The sequence below is a fragment of the Melanostigma gelatinosum genome (genome assembly GCF_949748355.1).
Source record: "Melanostigma gelatinosum genome assembly, chromosome: 15".
Taxonomy (NCBI): domain Eukaryota; kingdom Metazoa; phylum Chordata; class Actinopteri; order Perciformes; family Zoarcidae; genus Melanostigma; species Melanostigma gelatinosum.
The window spans coordinates 11,965,700-11,980,558 of NC_136648.1; the positions used below are offsets into that span (position 1 = coordinate 11,965,700).

General features: G+C 41.8%; 2 protein-coding genes across 4 annotated transcripts; one reads left to right on the forward strand and one right to left on the reverse strand.

The window, feature by feature from the left end:
- Positions 1-461: 461 nt before the first annotated feature.
- Positions 462-5,623, forward strand: stk25b (serine/threonine kinase 25b). 3 transcript variants are annotated; one of them, XM_079284764.1, is made up of 11 exons: positions 462-860; positions 1,673-1,903; positions 2,059-2,115; positions 2,255-2,363; positions 2,959-3,116; positions 3,573-3,758; positions 3,998-4,143; positions 4,402-4,501; positions 4,577-4,648; positions 5,111-5,247; positions 5,332-5,623. In XM_079284764.1, the coding sequence occupies exons 1-11, from the start codon at positions 831-833 to the stop codon at positions 5,369-5,371; spliced, it is 1,266 nt and encodes a 421-aa protein (XP_079140890.1). In that variant the 5' UTR covers positions 462-830; the 3' UTR covers positions 5,372-5,623. The 3 variants fall into 3 exon arrangements, with proteins under 3 accessions (XP_079140890.1, XP_079140891.1, XP_079140889.1); XM_079284765.1 differs by having other exon boundaries at positions 5,420-5,623; XM_079284763.1 differs by having other exon boundaries at positions 4,402-4,648.
- Positions 5,624-6,024: 401 nt separating this feature from the next.
- Positions 6,025-14,712, reverse strand: septin2 (septin 2). The gene is made up of 13 exons (XM_079284725.1): positions 14,584-14,712; positions 13,614-13,655; positions 12,635-12,749; positions 11,141-11,227; positions 10,905-11,028; positions 10,541-10,675; positions 10,264-10,381; positions 9,784-9,885; positions 9,406-9,551; positions 8,934-9,017; positions 7,906-7,966; positions 7,324-7,414; positions 6,025-7,148 (listed from the first exon to the last, which is right to left on the reverse strand). The coding sequence occupies exons 2-12, from the start codon at positions 13,635-13,637 to the stop codon at positions 7,334-7,336; spliced, it is 1,077 nt and encodes a 358-aa protein (XP_079140851.1). The 5' UTR covers positions 13,638-13,655; positions 14,584-14,712; the 3' UTR covers positions 6,025-7,148; positions 7,324-7,333.
- Positions 14,713-14,859: the final 147 nt, after the last annotated feature.

Below are 14,859 nucleotides of genomic sequence, written 5' to 3' on the forward strand. Positions count from 1 at the left end.
CAGTTAAGGGCTAGTGCAAATGTTTTCAATAAAATATACCCACATCCAAAACTGTTCAGGTGCAGCACAATAGCTAATATATAGCTATGCATGTGCTTATTAATGTTATTATAACTTGTTTACTTTGTTTATTTGTGGTCTCTTATGGGATAGGACTCAGATAAATACATTAAAATCATGTTAAAAATCCCATATCTGCTGAAATACAACTTAGCTTCAGGTTGGCCTGTTAGCCAGAGCTTTGAGCTTTGAATCGATTAAACACAAATGACCAGAAACACAATGTAGGTACAGTTTTTATGGTCTTATTTAATTCAACACATATTAGTTCCTTAAATGTGCACCGAGTGTTAGGCACAGTAATGACAGAAATGAAAAGTCCTAACAAAGCTTAGAAATACAGTTCCCACAATTCCCACCTCCTTTAATCCCAATGCGCATGCGCCCTCCGGCTGGGGCCATTAGTTGGTCCTCCTCAAGCTTCAAATGAACAACAGGCTAAGCGTTCCTTGAAATGAATTCAATATTAATAGACGGAAGGAGCATTATATATTCTTATCCATCACCGCCGACATAAATGGAGTCTCTCGGTTAATAGGTTGTTGTCTCGCCGGTCTCTTCAGTCCTCCGTTGGACTTGGAGGCCGAAAACAGAGCGCGGAGTGACAGCCCCGTTAAAGCCAGCAGATTGGGTGTTTATCTAGCTGGCTAGCCACCTAGCTAGCTTCCTAGACAGCTAAGAGGGGAGGAAGAACCCCGAAAGGAACCATTTGATAAGCTCGGAAAGGGGAGAGCCGTGGCTGTCCCTGTCCCGTCCAGCCGGCAGAGGGAATGGCACATCTTCGAGACATGCAGAACCAGGTACAAAAATCATCTTTTCACCAACTGTCACCTCCCTTCTTCTTGTCCAAGACAAGCCGAAAACTCATGACTGTCAGGCTCTCCACGAATAGGTGCGTAGGGGTCTAAGCCATCAATGCAATGTGATGAAACCCACCATACACACATGTTTATTCATATATATATATATATATATATATATATATATATATATATATATATATATATAGTTTTCATCTCCTTGCCATTGTCAGCATCAGGTGTAACTATGCCAAAGCCACCCACAAACTGACAAAAACATGTAGCTACAAACTCTAAATGTCGTGACGGTATACACCAAAATATATAAAGTCTCCATTGTTTTTGACTTGCAGTTGTCACATACTGTACATGCTAAATTATTGACTTCTTTAAGTGCCTCCTCTCCTGCTCATTCAAATCATCACTCATTTCCTACTTTCATGGAGAGAGAGACTGCTAAACTGAACTTTTAATTGGCATGCCCCTTGACTTACATACTGGCACAAAGTTCAATGTAGAGAGGGTTATTATATGGGCTGTGACTGAATAGACACGCAATGATAAGAAAGGTTAACCATCCATCATGTTTACATTTCAGCAGACAACAGCAACATTATTGTATCGGCAAACGGATAGATGTAACTTCTAATGTCACATCTAATTTACCTTTTATAAAACAGCATTCATATGTGAAAGAAGTTGTTTACCCTGCTGACACCTATACACACACTCCTATACACACAAATGAGCCTCCACAGTCATCCTAGCATGTACTCAATAATTCAATGCTTTCTTTGCTGTCACTGGACCAGAATACCCGGTTGGACCCCGAGGAGTACTTCACCAAGCAGGAGCGGATTGGGAAGGGTTCCTTTGGAGAAGTCTACAAAGGAATCAACAACCGCACGAAGGAGGTGGTGGCGATTAAAATTATAGACCTGGAGGAGGCCGAGGACGAGATTGAAGACATTCAACAGGAGATCACGGTGCTGAGCCAGTGTGATAGCCCTTTTGTTACCAAGTATTATGGATCATACCTGAAGGTGAGATCATAACGCAACAAGACGAAGGGACGCAGACACAGAGTATTTCAAGTTATCTACATGAAGATGCTTAGAGACACAGACATGGTGCCAAACAGCCTGAGGCAAAGCAATATTTTAAATCTTAAACTTCATCAAGTATTTTGTCCTCTCAGGGGACCAAGTTGTGGATTATCATGGAGTATTTAGGTGGAGGATCTGCTCTGGATCTGGTAAGAAGACTTATATTTTTTACGCAGCTTACAAAGTGTGATACAAATTGGCAATTTTTACACTGGAGAAGCAAAACCTGACCTGTTCTTGGAGCTTTTGCCCAACGTCCACCTTTTTGTGATTTGCTCCTCCTCCTAGCTCCGTCCAGGGCCTCTGGAAGAGACTTACATTGCTACTATATTGAGGGAAATACTGAAGGGGCTGGAGTATCTGCACTCTGAAAGGAAGATCCACAGAGATATCAAAGGTAATGAAAGTCCCTCTTTTTCATTTAGCGTCTTAAATATATATATTCATATACTTTTAGTGTGTTGTCCTGGTACAAAGTCAGATATCGTACTCATAATTCATAATGTGTATCTTTTGCATCCTTTGAGGGAGCCGCCAGGTAACAAAATGTACATCCAGTCTTAACCAGATGCCGGACAGAATAAGTCCACACACTGAGATATGCTCTCTGCAGAAATGTATCAACACCATCAAATCTCACAACGTACTGAAGGTGTTAAATGTGGGTGTTTGTGAGCAGCTCATGTTCTCTTCTCTGCAGCTGATGTTGTGCTCCTAGATTTTGGGAATTATTCAAAAAAAAGTACGACGGCAAGGTTAATAATTAAGAAGACCGGGTTGATGATCTGCATTGATTCTGTTTGTTTCCTCCTCAATGAACCTGGGGAAGAAACTGCAGAGTGTCCTTTGTCCCTTTGTCCGTCCGTCTGTAATGGACACAATACAAAATGCTTAGATTTTGACAAAACCTCTTCAGGGAATAATTGTTGTTCTGGCATTGAAAGAAGTTGCGTGTGATTGGCCGAAACACTTTCTCTCTCTCTTTCTCCTAGCTGCCAATGTGCTGTTGTCAGAGCAGGGTGAAGTGAAGCTGGCAGATTTCGGGGTGGCCGGACAGCTGACAGATACCCAGATTAAGAGGAACACATTCGTAGGCACACCTTTCTGGATGGCTCCAGAGGTTATCAAACAGTCCGCTTACGACTTCAAGGTGAGGACAGAGTCTGTGAGATGTTACTGCTGCCCATAAGGGGATACTGGTTTGTTATTGGTGGAGGTGGAGGTGTTACAGGCCTCAGTTTGAAAGAGCCCGATGACAGATATGTGTCTGAGGAAACAGGAAAAATGATGAGGCAGGCGAACGTGTGGCTTCTTCCTTCAACGTCTGTGAAAACAATCATAGTCTCCCGTATGAATTTCCTCATTTTCACATTCCAGAAAGTACAAAGTAGGTCAAACGCATCAAATTGTCTTCATCAAAAAAAACTAAAATGATCTAAATTCACACTACTATTTTACATTTTTGTGTGCGTCACAGAGGAACTGATCAGAATTTTCAGCATGGGAAGAATTACTTGATTCACATCATTTTAGTTAAGGAAGTGTATTTTCCAGTGTTTGTATGTGAAGTTAACACACCTAACTGACACACCTCTCTCCCCCTCAGGCGGATATTTGGTCCCTGGGAATCACTGCTATTGAGTTGGCTAAAGGGGAACCTCCCAACTCTGATCTCCACCCCATGAGGGTCCTTTTCCTCATCCCAAAAAACACACCACCCACACTTGAGGGACCTTACAGCAAGCCCTTCAAAGAGTTTGTGGAGGCTTGTCTAAATAAAGACCCTCGTTTTGTAAGTCATACCTGCCTACATCCATCTTCAATGTAGCAGAACTAAAATGGGATCAGACATGTTTGTTTGTGGCAAAATAAGAAATTAGACTTTGATAGTTTATTAAACCAAAATGTTGAATCTCAGTAAAGTGACGCTGGACTGCTTATCTTATGTTATAACTAGACAATTTATCCCTTCTTGATTCTTCTTCAAGCTTCATTCACTGAATGTCTTTTTTAAAAAATATGTCTGCACAGAGGCCAACAGCCAAAGAGCTCCTCAAGCACAAGTTCATCACACGCTACACCAAGAAGACGGCCTATCTGACGGAGCTGATCGACCGCTACCGCCGCTGGAAGTCGGAGGGACACGGGGAGGAATCCAGCTCGGACGACTCGGATATGTCAGTCTCAAGAACACGCATTGATACACTGAGGAATTTGAATTTTCCAAAGGATATATTCACAGCCACGTTGTTAAATTGCTTAGGTATTAGAGAATTTAAGGATGATTAATGCAGGATTTACTAGAATAACTGGGTACCCACCAAGTAGCATTAGTAATGAACCTTTGTGTTGCTTATTTACCGTACAAACATTCTGGGGTCATATTGGTTTCCCTCATATTTTTAAATCTCTCTTTCCTTCATTCTTCTCTTCAGGGATGCTGATGGTGATACGGACATGTGTCCCATGTGGACCTTCCCTACAGTCAGACCCAGCTCTATGATCAATTTACAGAAGAGCTACACAGATTCAGAGGTAAGATCAGCACACGGGCTCAGTAAATTCTTTCTCCCCCCCCCCCCCCCCCTAACATCTTTTTCCCCTTCTCAGTCAGGAGATTTGGTGAAAAGGCAGCCCAAGTCACAATGCTTGTCTGCTTTGGTAACACCCATCTTCAGAGAGGTAGGCCCAACTGTTAAATACATAAATCAATAAAGAATATATACATGTATATAAAATAGAGCACAGCACAACAAGAGCAGTCCTTAATCTGGAGAAGTTGATCTCGTCTATAAAAGTGGATTTTTTAAAACATCATTTAGTAACGGTTACTTCTCAACTGTTGAGTCCTGGACAAAGTTAAACAAGGTTCATTTTAAACACTAATTTAGTCCCAGAGTAACTATTCTTCCCTCAGGAAATACTATACAGGTATTATACATGAACTTTATACGAAAGTAGAATATAACATAAATAAAACAGAAAAGAGCACAGAAGCATGCAGCTCAGTCGGTACATACAAGAGACAACAAAACCTGACTGATGTCTGCCTTTGTTTTAAACTGTCAGCAGTATAGTTGAGTCTTTTTTTTTTTTTTTGGTTGAAGCCTTCCATTAGACATTTTTTTGTTTTACTACCACCAGTTGAAGGAGAAGCGGCGGGCGAGTGGTGGGGGCGTAGGAGCCATTGAGGAGCTGGAAAACGCCTTCAACCTGGCCGAGGAGTCCTGTCCGGGCATCTCCGACCGCCTCGTCACACACATGATGGAGAGAGTGTGCAGGTGATGTCCAAACCAGAATCAGGACCGTTTTCTGGGATGTTCAGTATCCATTTATTTCACTTAATCGATTTCCTGTTCTTCCAGGTTTTCTTTAAATGGTAACACCACCCAGTCTTCGCGGTGAAACCCCAGCTGGATGTAACTTAACCCTGCTCCCTTTTCTGTCTCCCAGACCTTCCGAACGTCTCAGATAAGGACCACAGAAGAAACCCCCCCACTCGTATCTTTGTACCCTTCCCAGTCCTCAGCACCCCCCCCCCCCCCAAGAGATCTTTTAATTAGTTATAATTAAATATTTTTACAGTTTTTCTTTGAGATCTGAGAGTATTTAAAACAAAAAAGCCATGACATTTAGAGCGTTGTGTATACCCGTTAGATCGAGAAGAAAAAAAAAACTATAATAAAGTCTATGGAAAATGTCCCATTGTCTGTTTGATGCTCACATGCAGACATGTTAGTCTGGAGGTGCATATACTGTAAAACGTGCTGGTTAGTAGTGGAGCATTTATCAATATAATTATAGTATTTATGTAATTCTTAAATGTCTTTCCCTTTAATTGTTACTCATGTATTTTCATTTTCTCAGAATGTAAGCTTGGGGTTTTAGGTAAGTAACCTCTTTACACACTGAACTGTAATTACTAACGAGGCTCATCGTGGTTGTCTGTCAGAGGCAATTAACCTCCGAAGTGAAAGCATCAGCTGATGTGCATGTGGACAAGGTTCAGGCTGCAACTAGACACGGTGAAGGGGGTAAAGAATTTAGAAAGGCTCAAATCACAGGAGATTAATAAAGTTTAATAAAACTTATTACAATATATGCATCGAGAACAATATTTGGTGCTTTAATATTGGATAAAAACAGCACAGAGGAATGTCACAAACTCACATCTCGGCTGGTGAGGGAAACGTTGGCTACGATGACCTCATTAGATCACTTTAATCTCTGTGCTCATGGAAACCACAAAGTACTCTGCAGTTGGGAAAGTAGAAGTTTACACCTCATGAATCTCACTGCATCAGAGACAACAGACATGAAACAGTTCCCGCTCCCTGGCACATGACTTTACAGTGGAGGAAACACAGTAATCACTTCTAATAGACTGAAAGCACCAAACGGCGGCATCACTCCTCATAAGCACGTCCTTCATTTGTCAGGGCTACAGGAAGACTGTAAGAGGTCATGGGTCAGTTTATTCCATTCATATCAAAATTAAAAAGGAGCTTAACACTTGAATGCCATTTTACTTCAAGATACCGATCTGAGAACTGCACTAATGGATAAGTCTATCACTAGAGGTAGAATTCACCTGAAAATGGGACCAGACGGGGCTGAGAGTTGCATGCAGATGAGGTGGGTAATATGACGAACACCGAGCAAATGGAGCCCATTTATTGGGAGGCTTGTGTGGTCATTTATTCACCAGAGCGAATATGAAATCATGTTTTCTCTTCACTTCAACAATATCACGATAATGGCATAGCAGTGGTGGAAAAAGCTACTTCTGCTACTAGTTTTCGGCACAGCCAACTCTCCCAATGAAGCTCCTTCACATAGCAACGTTGGCACATGCTGAGAAATGTTTTAGAACTACAAGCAGAACTTTGGTTTTCTAAATAGAAAGAAAAAAAGGAGAAGTAGCAGTTTGTATCAAAGATATATGCCACCATTTTAAAAGATAAAAGATTCATTTGAGTAACTGGCAAGAAAAAGAACCGTGTGAAAATATATAAATGTAACACCGACTATACTTAACTATGTATATAAAAAAAAAAAGAAGACTCCAGATCCCATGAAGGATTAGAATAAAAATAGTGGCAAGCAGTGCAAGTCAATAACTTGATTACACGTTCTCCGCTATCCTCCATCTCTGGTCGAACTCGAGCAGTGGCTCAAATACCTACAAGTGAGAAGAGAAAAGAAAAAGTTACCCAAAAATCAAGCCCGGTCTCAGGAAACACCAGCATCCACGTTTAGGTATTTAAGATGCAAATGCAGGGAATGAGGTGTCCCATTGTTGAGGAAGTGTAGCGTGTGCTAGCTTGGAGAAGTGAGCGTTTCCATGAGTGTCCTACCGTAGACATCTCACACATGGGGGCCGTCTCCGTCTCCCTGCTTCTGCATCTGAGCCTGCATCTTGGTAATCATCTCCTGCATTCGTCTCAACTGTGGGACACAGAACATCAACATGTATGACAGGGAAACAACAACTGCACTTAGACTGCTGAGATTAAGAGGCATCTTAATACCCGTCTGTCAGTTATAAATAATTGAGTAGAAACAACAGGTCCCACATTGAAACCAACTGTGAACCTGAATCATTCACCAGTTTAACATGGGCATTATAAGATTAAAACACTGGAAACAGAAACAATTCTTATGTTTAATTGTTCCTAGTTTTTAAATTGGGACTTGTAGGACAGTGAATAATCTTTAAAGGGATGGTTCAACAACATTGGTATGTACAGTTATTGACTAGCTTGCTGTGTCTGTGTGCTAAATATAAAGCTACAGATCCAAAGCTCACTGAAATAGTTCCCCCTAGCTCACTGCAAGAAAGCAAATAAGTGTTTCCCCAAAACATGAAACTATCCCTCTACGAAACATGCATTTCTTTATAATAAGCCCAAAGTGGTGGAGCATCTGAAATGACTCACCTCCGCCTCCTTCTCCTGCAGGATCATATCCTTGTCCATTTCCTCCGGCTCCGGTCCCTTTCTGCATCAACACAGCTTCAGTTACTCTTCACGTTACAACGAATGGCGATTAACTAAAGCGGCATTAAGTTCAATGCACAGTCAGAGGTTATAAATGTAAAATAAAGTTGTGTGACGATTTCTAAAGCATCGTGACATTTGTGCACGTCTGCATGCCTGAAAAGTGCACGCTGAACCGTTTTAAGTTGTAGCATTAGGCAAACATGACAAAAGCCACATAGAGAAGGTGAAGAAGGGGTCAGTGGGTTAGTTTGTCTTTGCAGAAGAGAAAAGTGGGCGGCTACAACAAATCACTACAAAGAGATGAAAGCAGGAAGATTCCAGAGAGAAGTGCGAGAGTCAGGGGAACAGCGTTACCTCCCCCTCAAACAGTACCTCAACAGTCCACCACCTCCATCACCGGACAGATGGCGAGGCAATGTGACGATAAACCACTGCCTTATCCTGGGTGGGCTTTTGAAGAAAGTCTAAAAGAATCTTTTTGGTCTACATTGAGTGTTAAATGATGATAGGTCCACACTATGTTACATGACACACAGTAATCCTGTTTGTGACCTCGACAGATACTCGAGCTGCACATGCCATTTAGCTACCGACTAGCCATGTAAAACCACAGCATTAAATCCACTTCTGCCTCACTACATGTAGTGAACATGCACGATGGTGATGAGTTAGAGCTACCGTAGGCTTCTGCAGAATGATACTAGTTCAACATTATGCTGTAGGACTCAGACACAGAAGAATACCTGGAAGCACATGACCCGTTATATAGCATATAAATCTAGTAACTCGGCTTCCTTCTACACAGCGCTGGGTGTTTTGGCTCGGTGTCACGACTGTAACATCTGTGGTGTCCATTGTGTTTGACTATATTTTGTTGTTTGAGGTGGGGGAGGTGCAGAGAAGCAAGCCGACAGACAAGTACGTACGCAGGAGACAGAGGCAGAATGTAACCATGGGAGGACAACCTGCCACCCCGCTTGAGGCGGTCCGAGCGGAAGTTCTCGTAGTGAAGGTCCTGGGTCACTTCCTGTAGATCCTGCATGTGGGTTCTGTGGATAAGTCACCAACAAATAAACAGTGTTGCTCAGACATTTGGAGAACTACAGATGTTAACCTCACTGTACCTCTAGTGGGTAGAGGCTGCCTGCTTATGGAGTGCAGCATAACATAAGCAGTGTCTTTATTTTAGCCAAATGTGTCTGCACCACATTACACTGCTAGTTTTGTTAGTGTCCCTCTTTTTTCTCTCCTTTCCGGTCGTGGCTACATCACTCCGCCAAACTTTGCCAAGCTAGATACAGTTTCTTTCCACAGCATTTGAGGGAAAACAGATTATGATTATTATATACACAGTTTGGCAGGTTAGTAACTCTCAATATCACCTTTAATTTAAAGAATAAAGGAGAGCAACAGGATTCAGGCTCCTCTAACACTCACATGAGCATGATCCGCAGCTTGAGGAAATCATTGTGTTCAGGATTCTCCACCTCCACCACGCCCCAAGGGTACAGGCGGCCCCTCACCTTCTTCCCTTTGGCCTCAATCTGCTGGTTGGATCCCACCACTGCAAATGGGACGCTAGCCTGGAAAAGAGGAGTTTATAGGTCTGTAGTCATGGTTCTATCACAAACATAAAAAACGATGACACCGACATCCCTAGAGTAATTGGTTGACTTTAATGGAATTCTATTATAGGATATAAAGCTAACTGCTTTTATTAATGACAAACTCATTGTGTTAAAAAAAACAACATAACACCAGCTGGTCTCATATTGATTCAGGGATGAGCGGTTTGTCAGGGAGAGGACAGTTTACCTTGAGGATCTTGGTCTGCTCTTTGAAGTCCTCATCCTCATCTGACTCGGCATCAGGAAGGTGGTAAATCTTGATGCCATGTTCATCGATCTCATCCAGAATCTTACAAAGAAGACGGGAACAAAACACAGGTTATTATCACCTTATAGTATCCGCTATGTTATTTATATACTGTTAATGACAACCTGTTATAGCCACTTAAATCAGGACTTTATGGATGAAGATTGTTAAGAAACATTTCTGCTTACCAAAAACACTTGTGACTAGTCCGCCTTGACACTTCCTGTCTCACTGTGGTTTAGCCACCTTTAGGTTTTAGATATTTAAACTAAAGCCCTGTTTCAATATAGTACTTCAGGTACAAACTGTATTTTAAAGCGCTGGGAGGGTAAAGCAGTGACCATGAGCACACGATAGTAACTGATGGTTTCAGGAAACTGGAAAAGATCCTGAACAATGCACGACTCTTGTTGTCCTCACCCTGCGCTTGAGCCGCTCCCTCTCTCTGAGGGTGAGTGTGTCTGCCTTGGCGATGACAGGAACCACATTGACCTTATTGTGAATGGCCTTCATGAACTGAACATCCAGAGGTTTCAGCCTGGTAGGACAGGAAACAGACAGAACCAGGGTCAAAGAGACAGAAATATGTATCAAGAAAATATTTATTAAAAGAAACGAGTGAAGAGGGCAGTAAAAAAAAATAGGGTTCGTTAAATAATTTCTCTGTAAGAATGCGAGTGTGTTCTGCAGGACTCACCCATGGCCAAGCGGGGAAATAAAATGGAAGCAGCAGTGAACTCTATTGTCAACAATGTGTCTACGATTTAGACCGCTCTCGTCATGGAGGTAGCGCTCAAACTGGTCATCGATGTAGCTGATAATGGTGCTGAAACTGAAGTAGAGAAACATCCGTCACATTCAACACTACATATCACAGTATTGTACGAGGACTTCTGCATGCTGGTAGGACGCCCCCTAAAGCCCGGATTCTCCTTACAAATTAAAATATACATAAAAAAATGTTGTATTTTGAACTGTACAAGGTTAGTGTCTCATCACTGTTTAATTAAGATCAAAAAGGACTGACACTGGGTAGTTTAAACTTAAAATATATTTCATACCAGTCTTGGCTGTTGATGGCGTCTCCATATCCGGGTGTGTCTACCACAGTAAGGCGGAGCTTCACTCCTCGCTCCTCAATTTCTACCGTCGACGCCTCGATCTGAACAGTCCTTTCTATCTTTTCTGTTAGAAGATTTTTTTAATGACGCCAGTCAACAATCGTACTTTAAACATACAGATTTCACAAAGTGGTTTCACACCAGGATCCGTAAGTGCATGTGTGTGTGTGTTGTACCTGCTGCTCCAGGGATGACTCTCTCGGGGTACAGGTCAGTGAGGAACAGGCTGTTGATCAGGGTGGATTTTCCAAGTCCAGATTCACCTTTTGACAACAAGAGGGAAATGAAACATCATCATGCAGTCAACACTAGATTGACGAGCAAAGTGAATAACTAATATGCAAGTGCAGACAAACAGTCTGTGTGATGATGAAGTGTTCAATAAAAGCTGCCGGTCTGATTCCAAGAGAACGATAAAGCCTTGTACCAGACTAAAAATATCTTTGCATGGATTTTTGCAGACCCACCGAGTGTTGTTTGTGTCCACTATGCTCATTTCTGTCTGGGAAGTCCCTAAAACTACAGCAGCGGTTCAGCTTTAGCAACAGCAGTGAATACAATTCCAGAAACTATATGTAAGAAACGTAAGGCACAGGGCTTCTTTCTTGGTCGAGGACAGCCCTAATAATAAACAATGTTCCTCACGTCTCACGATCGCAGCGCTACAGATGCTGAGGAAGCTTAGCTTGTGTAGTTCACTCAGGAATGCTGCTACTGTGGTTCCCACCAGAGCCATGACAAAAGATTCACGGAAGTCTTTGCTACAACCTCTGCTGCCAATTTGCCAGAATGTCTTGTATGGAAAATCCAAATCAACATGTACATTATTTACACTACAGCTTCAGGTGCATGTGGAAGAGGGGTTTTAGTGGGAAGAAGTACAGTTCTTTTTAGGGACATCCTAAACGTGACGCATACTGAAGAGACATAATTCATTTTCATGAATAAATAAATATTGTTTCTATCTGTGGATTAGAACTGCAGCTATCTAAAAGTACAGTGAAACACTGGTTTGTTTAAGAACCGGAGTCACACAAAAGGTTAAATAACTACTCAAAGCAGCAGAGGGACCAGCAGGCCTCGTCCACTGCGTGAATCAGTCCCTCGAGGCCCCTCAAGGCCCATTCCTCTCTGGTTTATTATTAAAGCAAAAGGATGAGCAGCACTCACAGGAGCTTCTACCCTCCCCCATTACCAACAAGCAGGAAGGTTCACACAGTCACATCTAGAGTTCACGCTGATGCTGACGCCAGCTGAGCAACTACGTTGATGAGACATCTGCCATTTTCTACAGACCAAAAGTATTCGTGCACACTAAAATACACGTATGGTCAAAGACAAAACTAAGTGAACTATGGAGATTAAAGAGTTGTAAAACTGTTGTCTTTTTGTAATGGCCTTTCTACACAGCATATGATAGCAACAACTGTGAATTGTGCAGGCTAATGGCCAAGATTTAAGTCACAAAAACAAACTCACACGAGCCAAAAAAAGCTAAAAATATTCCTCAAATGGCCATGTTCATTATAGCCATCTAGGGTTAACCTTGTCGTCACTGAGATACACAATCATTTTCCAAATTAAATTTTTAAAAACAGCATTTCATGATGACAAGAATGAAAAAAAGACAAAACCAGAAAAGGCTTGAAAAACAGAGATGAATCACTCACCTACCACCATCAACGTAAACTCAAATCCTTTTTTTACTGATTTGCGATGAACCTGATTAGGCAGGTTGGCAAATCCAACATACCCCGGAGTCTCAGGGTTGGTGAACTGGCCCTGCTGTAGATTAAAAAAAAACAAAGTACAACAGGAGAGTTTTAAATAGCATTGGTCACATTAAAACTTAAGATAAAAGAACGTAGCTTCGCACATACTCACTACTTCAGTTAAAACTATTTCTGTCACAAATCTAAATCAGGTTTAAGATAAACATGGTTTGGTGTCAATATAGCAACAATATGCCAATGGTTAGTGCTGGAGTGAAAAGCTGTTCACCAACAGCCAGGCTATTTAGCAGGGCCACGGTGACTCCTCTGCAGTCTATTTGCAAAAGACCTCATCACTCCAGTGTTTAAAGCCCTTTCCTACACAGCTCATACCAATGAGAAGTAGGCCAACTGGACAGCTTTTAACCACCCATGTGGTTATGTCACATAAAATATGTCACATAAAATACATGCTCCATATTTCGTTTGCTCATTTTTGGCCACACAGATGCATGAGCCCTCACTTCCCCCTTTCAGCGAATGTGATGACTGATGAGCCCGATAAGCGGTGTGTTGTAGCTCTGCCTTTGGGCCTTTTAGCATACATAAAGCTATATCAGTGAGTCATGAGGATGGTGAGCAGCACACTGAGCATAAGTCTGAGTGACCCAACATTCAGCGGGCAATATTGGTCTTTGAAAACCACCACAATGTGGGAACAAAAGTAGGGAAGCACAAAATGATCCACTGAAATTAGACATGAGAATGCTCAGTTAAAAAAAACAGAGGAATTTATGTTTATGTTGATGATATAACAAAAACAACAAAGTTCCCATGATTAGTCTCGAAGGACGGTACCCGAGGGAGAAGAAGGAATCTGGTTAAGTTGCATACTGGATCTATTCAGATGGATTATCTGGTTTCTGTTCAGACTCACCTTCATTTTGTCGGCCTGAGACATGTCTTCTCCTTGTTGAACCTGAGACAAAAGACAGATTGGATCACAAACTGAGACGTACTCACACTTCTATGTGGATGCCTCTATGGATCTTTTCTGAAATGGAGGCAATTCATATAAGCACATACGTAGAGGCCTGACTGTGTGACAGACAGGATGTCTGGTTTGTGAGAGTGCTGCTTCTCACCACAAAAAAAAAAGAAGAAAAAAATGTTTTTCTTGCTGAGATAGCTGCATTACAGCTGCATCCAACTATAACGCTATAATTTGAGGATTAGGCACCCAGATTATACTATTAATCCCAACTGGTATCATATGTTCACTACCTGTCTGCTGGTTGTTGTGTTGTATTAAAACATAAAAAATGATCTGAAACAGTCAGAAACACACCCACTGCCCTCAGACTGCTTGGATGCAAAAAATAATAATTATAACATTTTATATTTTTACCAGCTGATTAGAAAAATCGGTGTCCAAAGCTAGTTTAGACGATAGTTTAAGCTAATTTAAGAAGCTTTGCCAATGCAGATTTAACATAGAAGCATGTAGCACTGCTGCTAACTAAGACGAACTTCCCATTACCAACTAGTTTCCTCACATACAACGTTAGCTAACGTTTCCGTTACTTTAATGGGAATTAACTGGTTGACGTTAATAAGCAACGGCCATTATAACGGTAAAAAAGTCAGTGGGTGTGAGATAGTTTGATAGTTATTCTTGTTCTTGTAAACGAGCCCAAATGAAAGCTATTTACCAAGCTAACAGCGCTCGCTAGCTGTTCGGTATAATACAAGAAGTTAGCATAGCGTTCACTCCGAACTAACGTTAGCCGAGTAGCTTCTGCAGGATGTGAACTTAAACAGCTAATGTTAGCGTCGTCGGTTTAACGGCTATTCCGCCATTAATACACAACTTGGAGGATGACCTGTAGAACAATAACGAGTGTTACCTTACGGTCTGTCCGCAGAAAGTATAGCACAGACGGAGACACAGAGAGACGAGCCAACGATGAACAGTAGACTTCGAGGACACCTCAAATTCTTCAGATTCCGGTGCAGCAGCAGCTTCCTTTAGCACACGGACCACAATGCACCGGGCGAGAGCAGCAGGGCCAACATACACATGGAGCATTTAACGTTTACACTGAAGGTCAGCCTGCTTACACCGATAACAGGACGTGTTTATTCTATCAGCTTTCATAAGCGCATTAAAAACAGTTATCATT

Bases quoted from the DNA above. Each gene is read 5' to 3' on its own strand.
- septin2 (XM_079284725.1), bottom strand. From the start codon at position 13,637: ATGTCTCAGGCCGACAAAATGAAG. The intron at 10,676-10,904 runs GTATGAAATATA...TCTCTACTTCAG, and splicing joins GCCATCAACAGCCAAGACTG to TTTCAGCACCATTATCAGCT. The intron at 9,018-9,405 runs GTGAGTGTTAGA...ACTTATCCACAG, and splicing joins AAGCTGCGGATCATGCTCAT to AACCCACATGCAGGATCTAC.
- stk25b (XM_079284763.1), top strand. From the start codon at position 831: ATGGCACATCTTCGAGACATGCAGAACCAG. The intron at 861-1,672 runs GTACAAAAATCA...TCACTGGACCAG, and splicing joins TTCGAGACATGCAGAACCAG to AATACCCGGTTGGACCCCGA. The intron at 2,116-2,254 runs GTAAGAAGACTT...TCCTCCTCCTAG, and splicing joins GAGGATCTGCTCTGGATCTG to CTCCGTCCAGGGCCTCTGGA.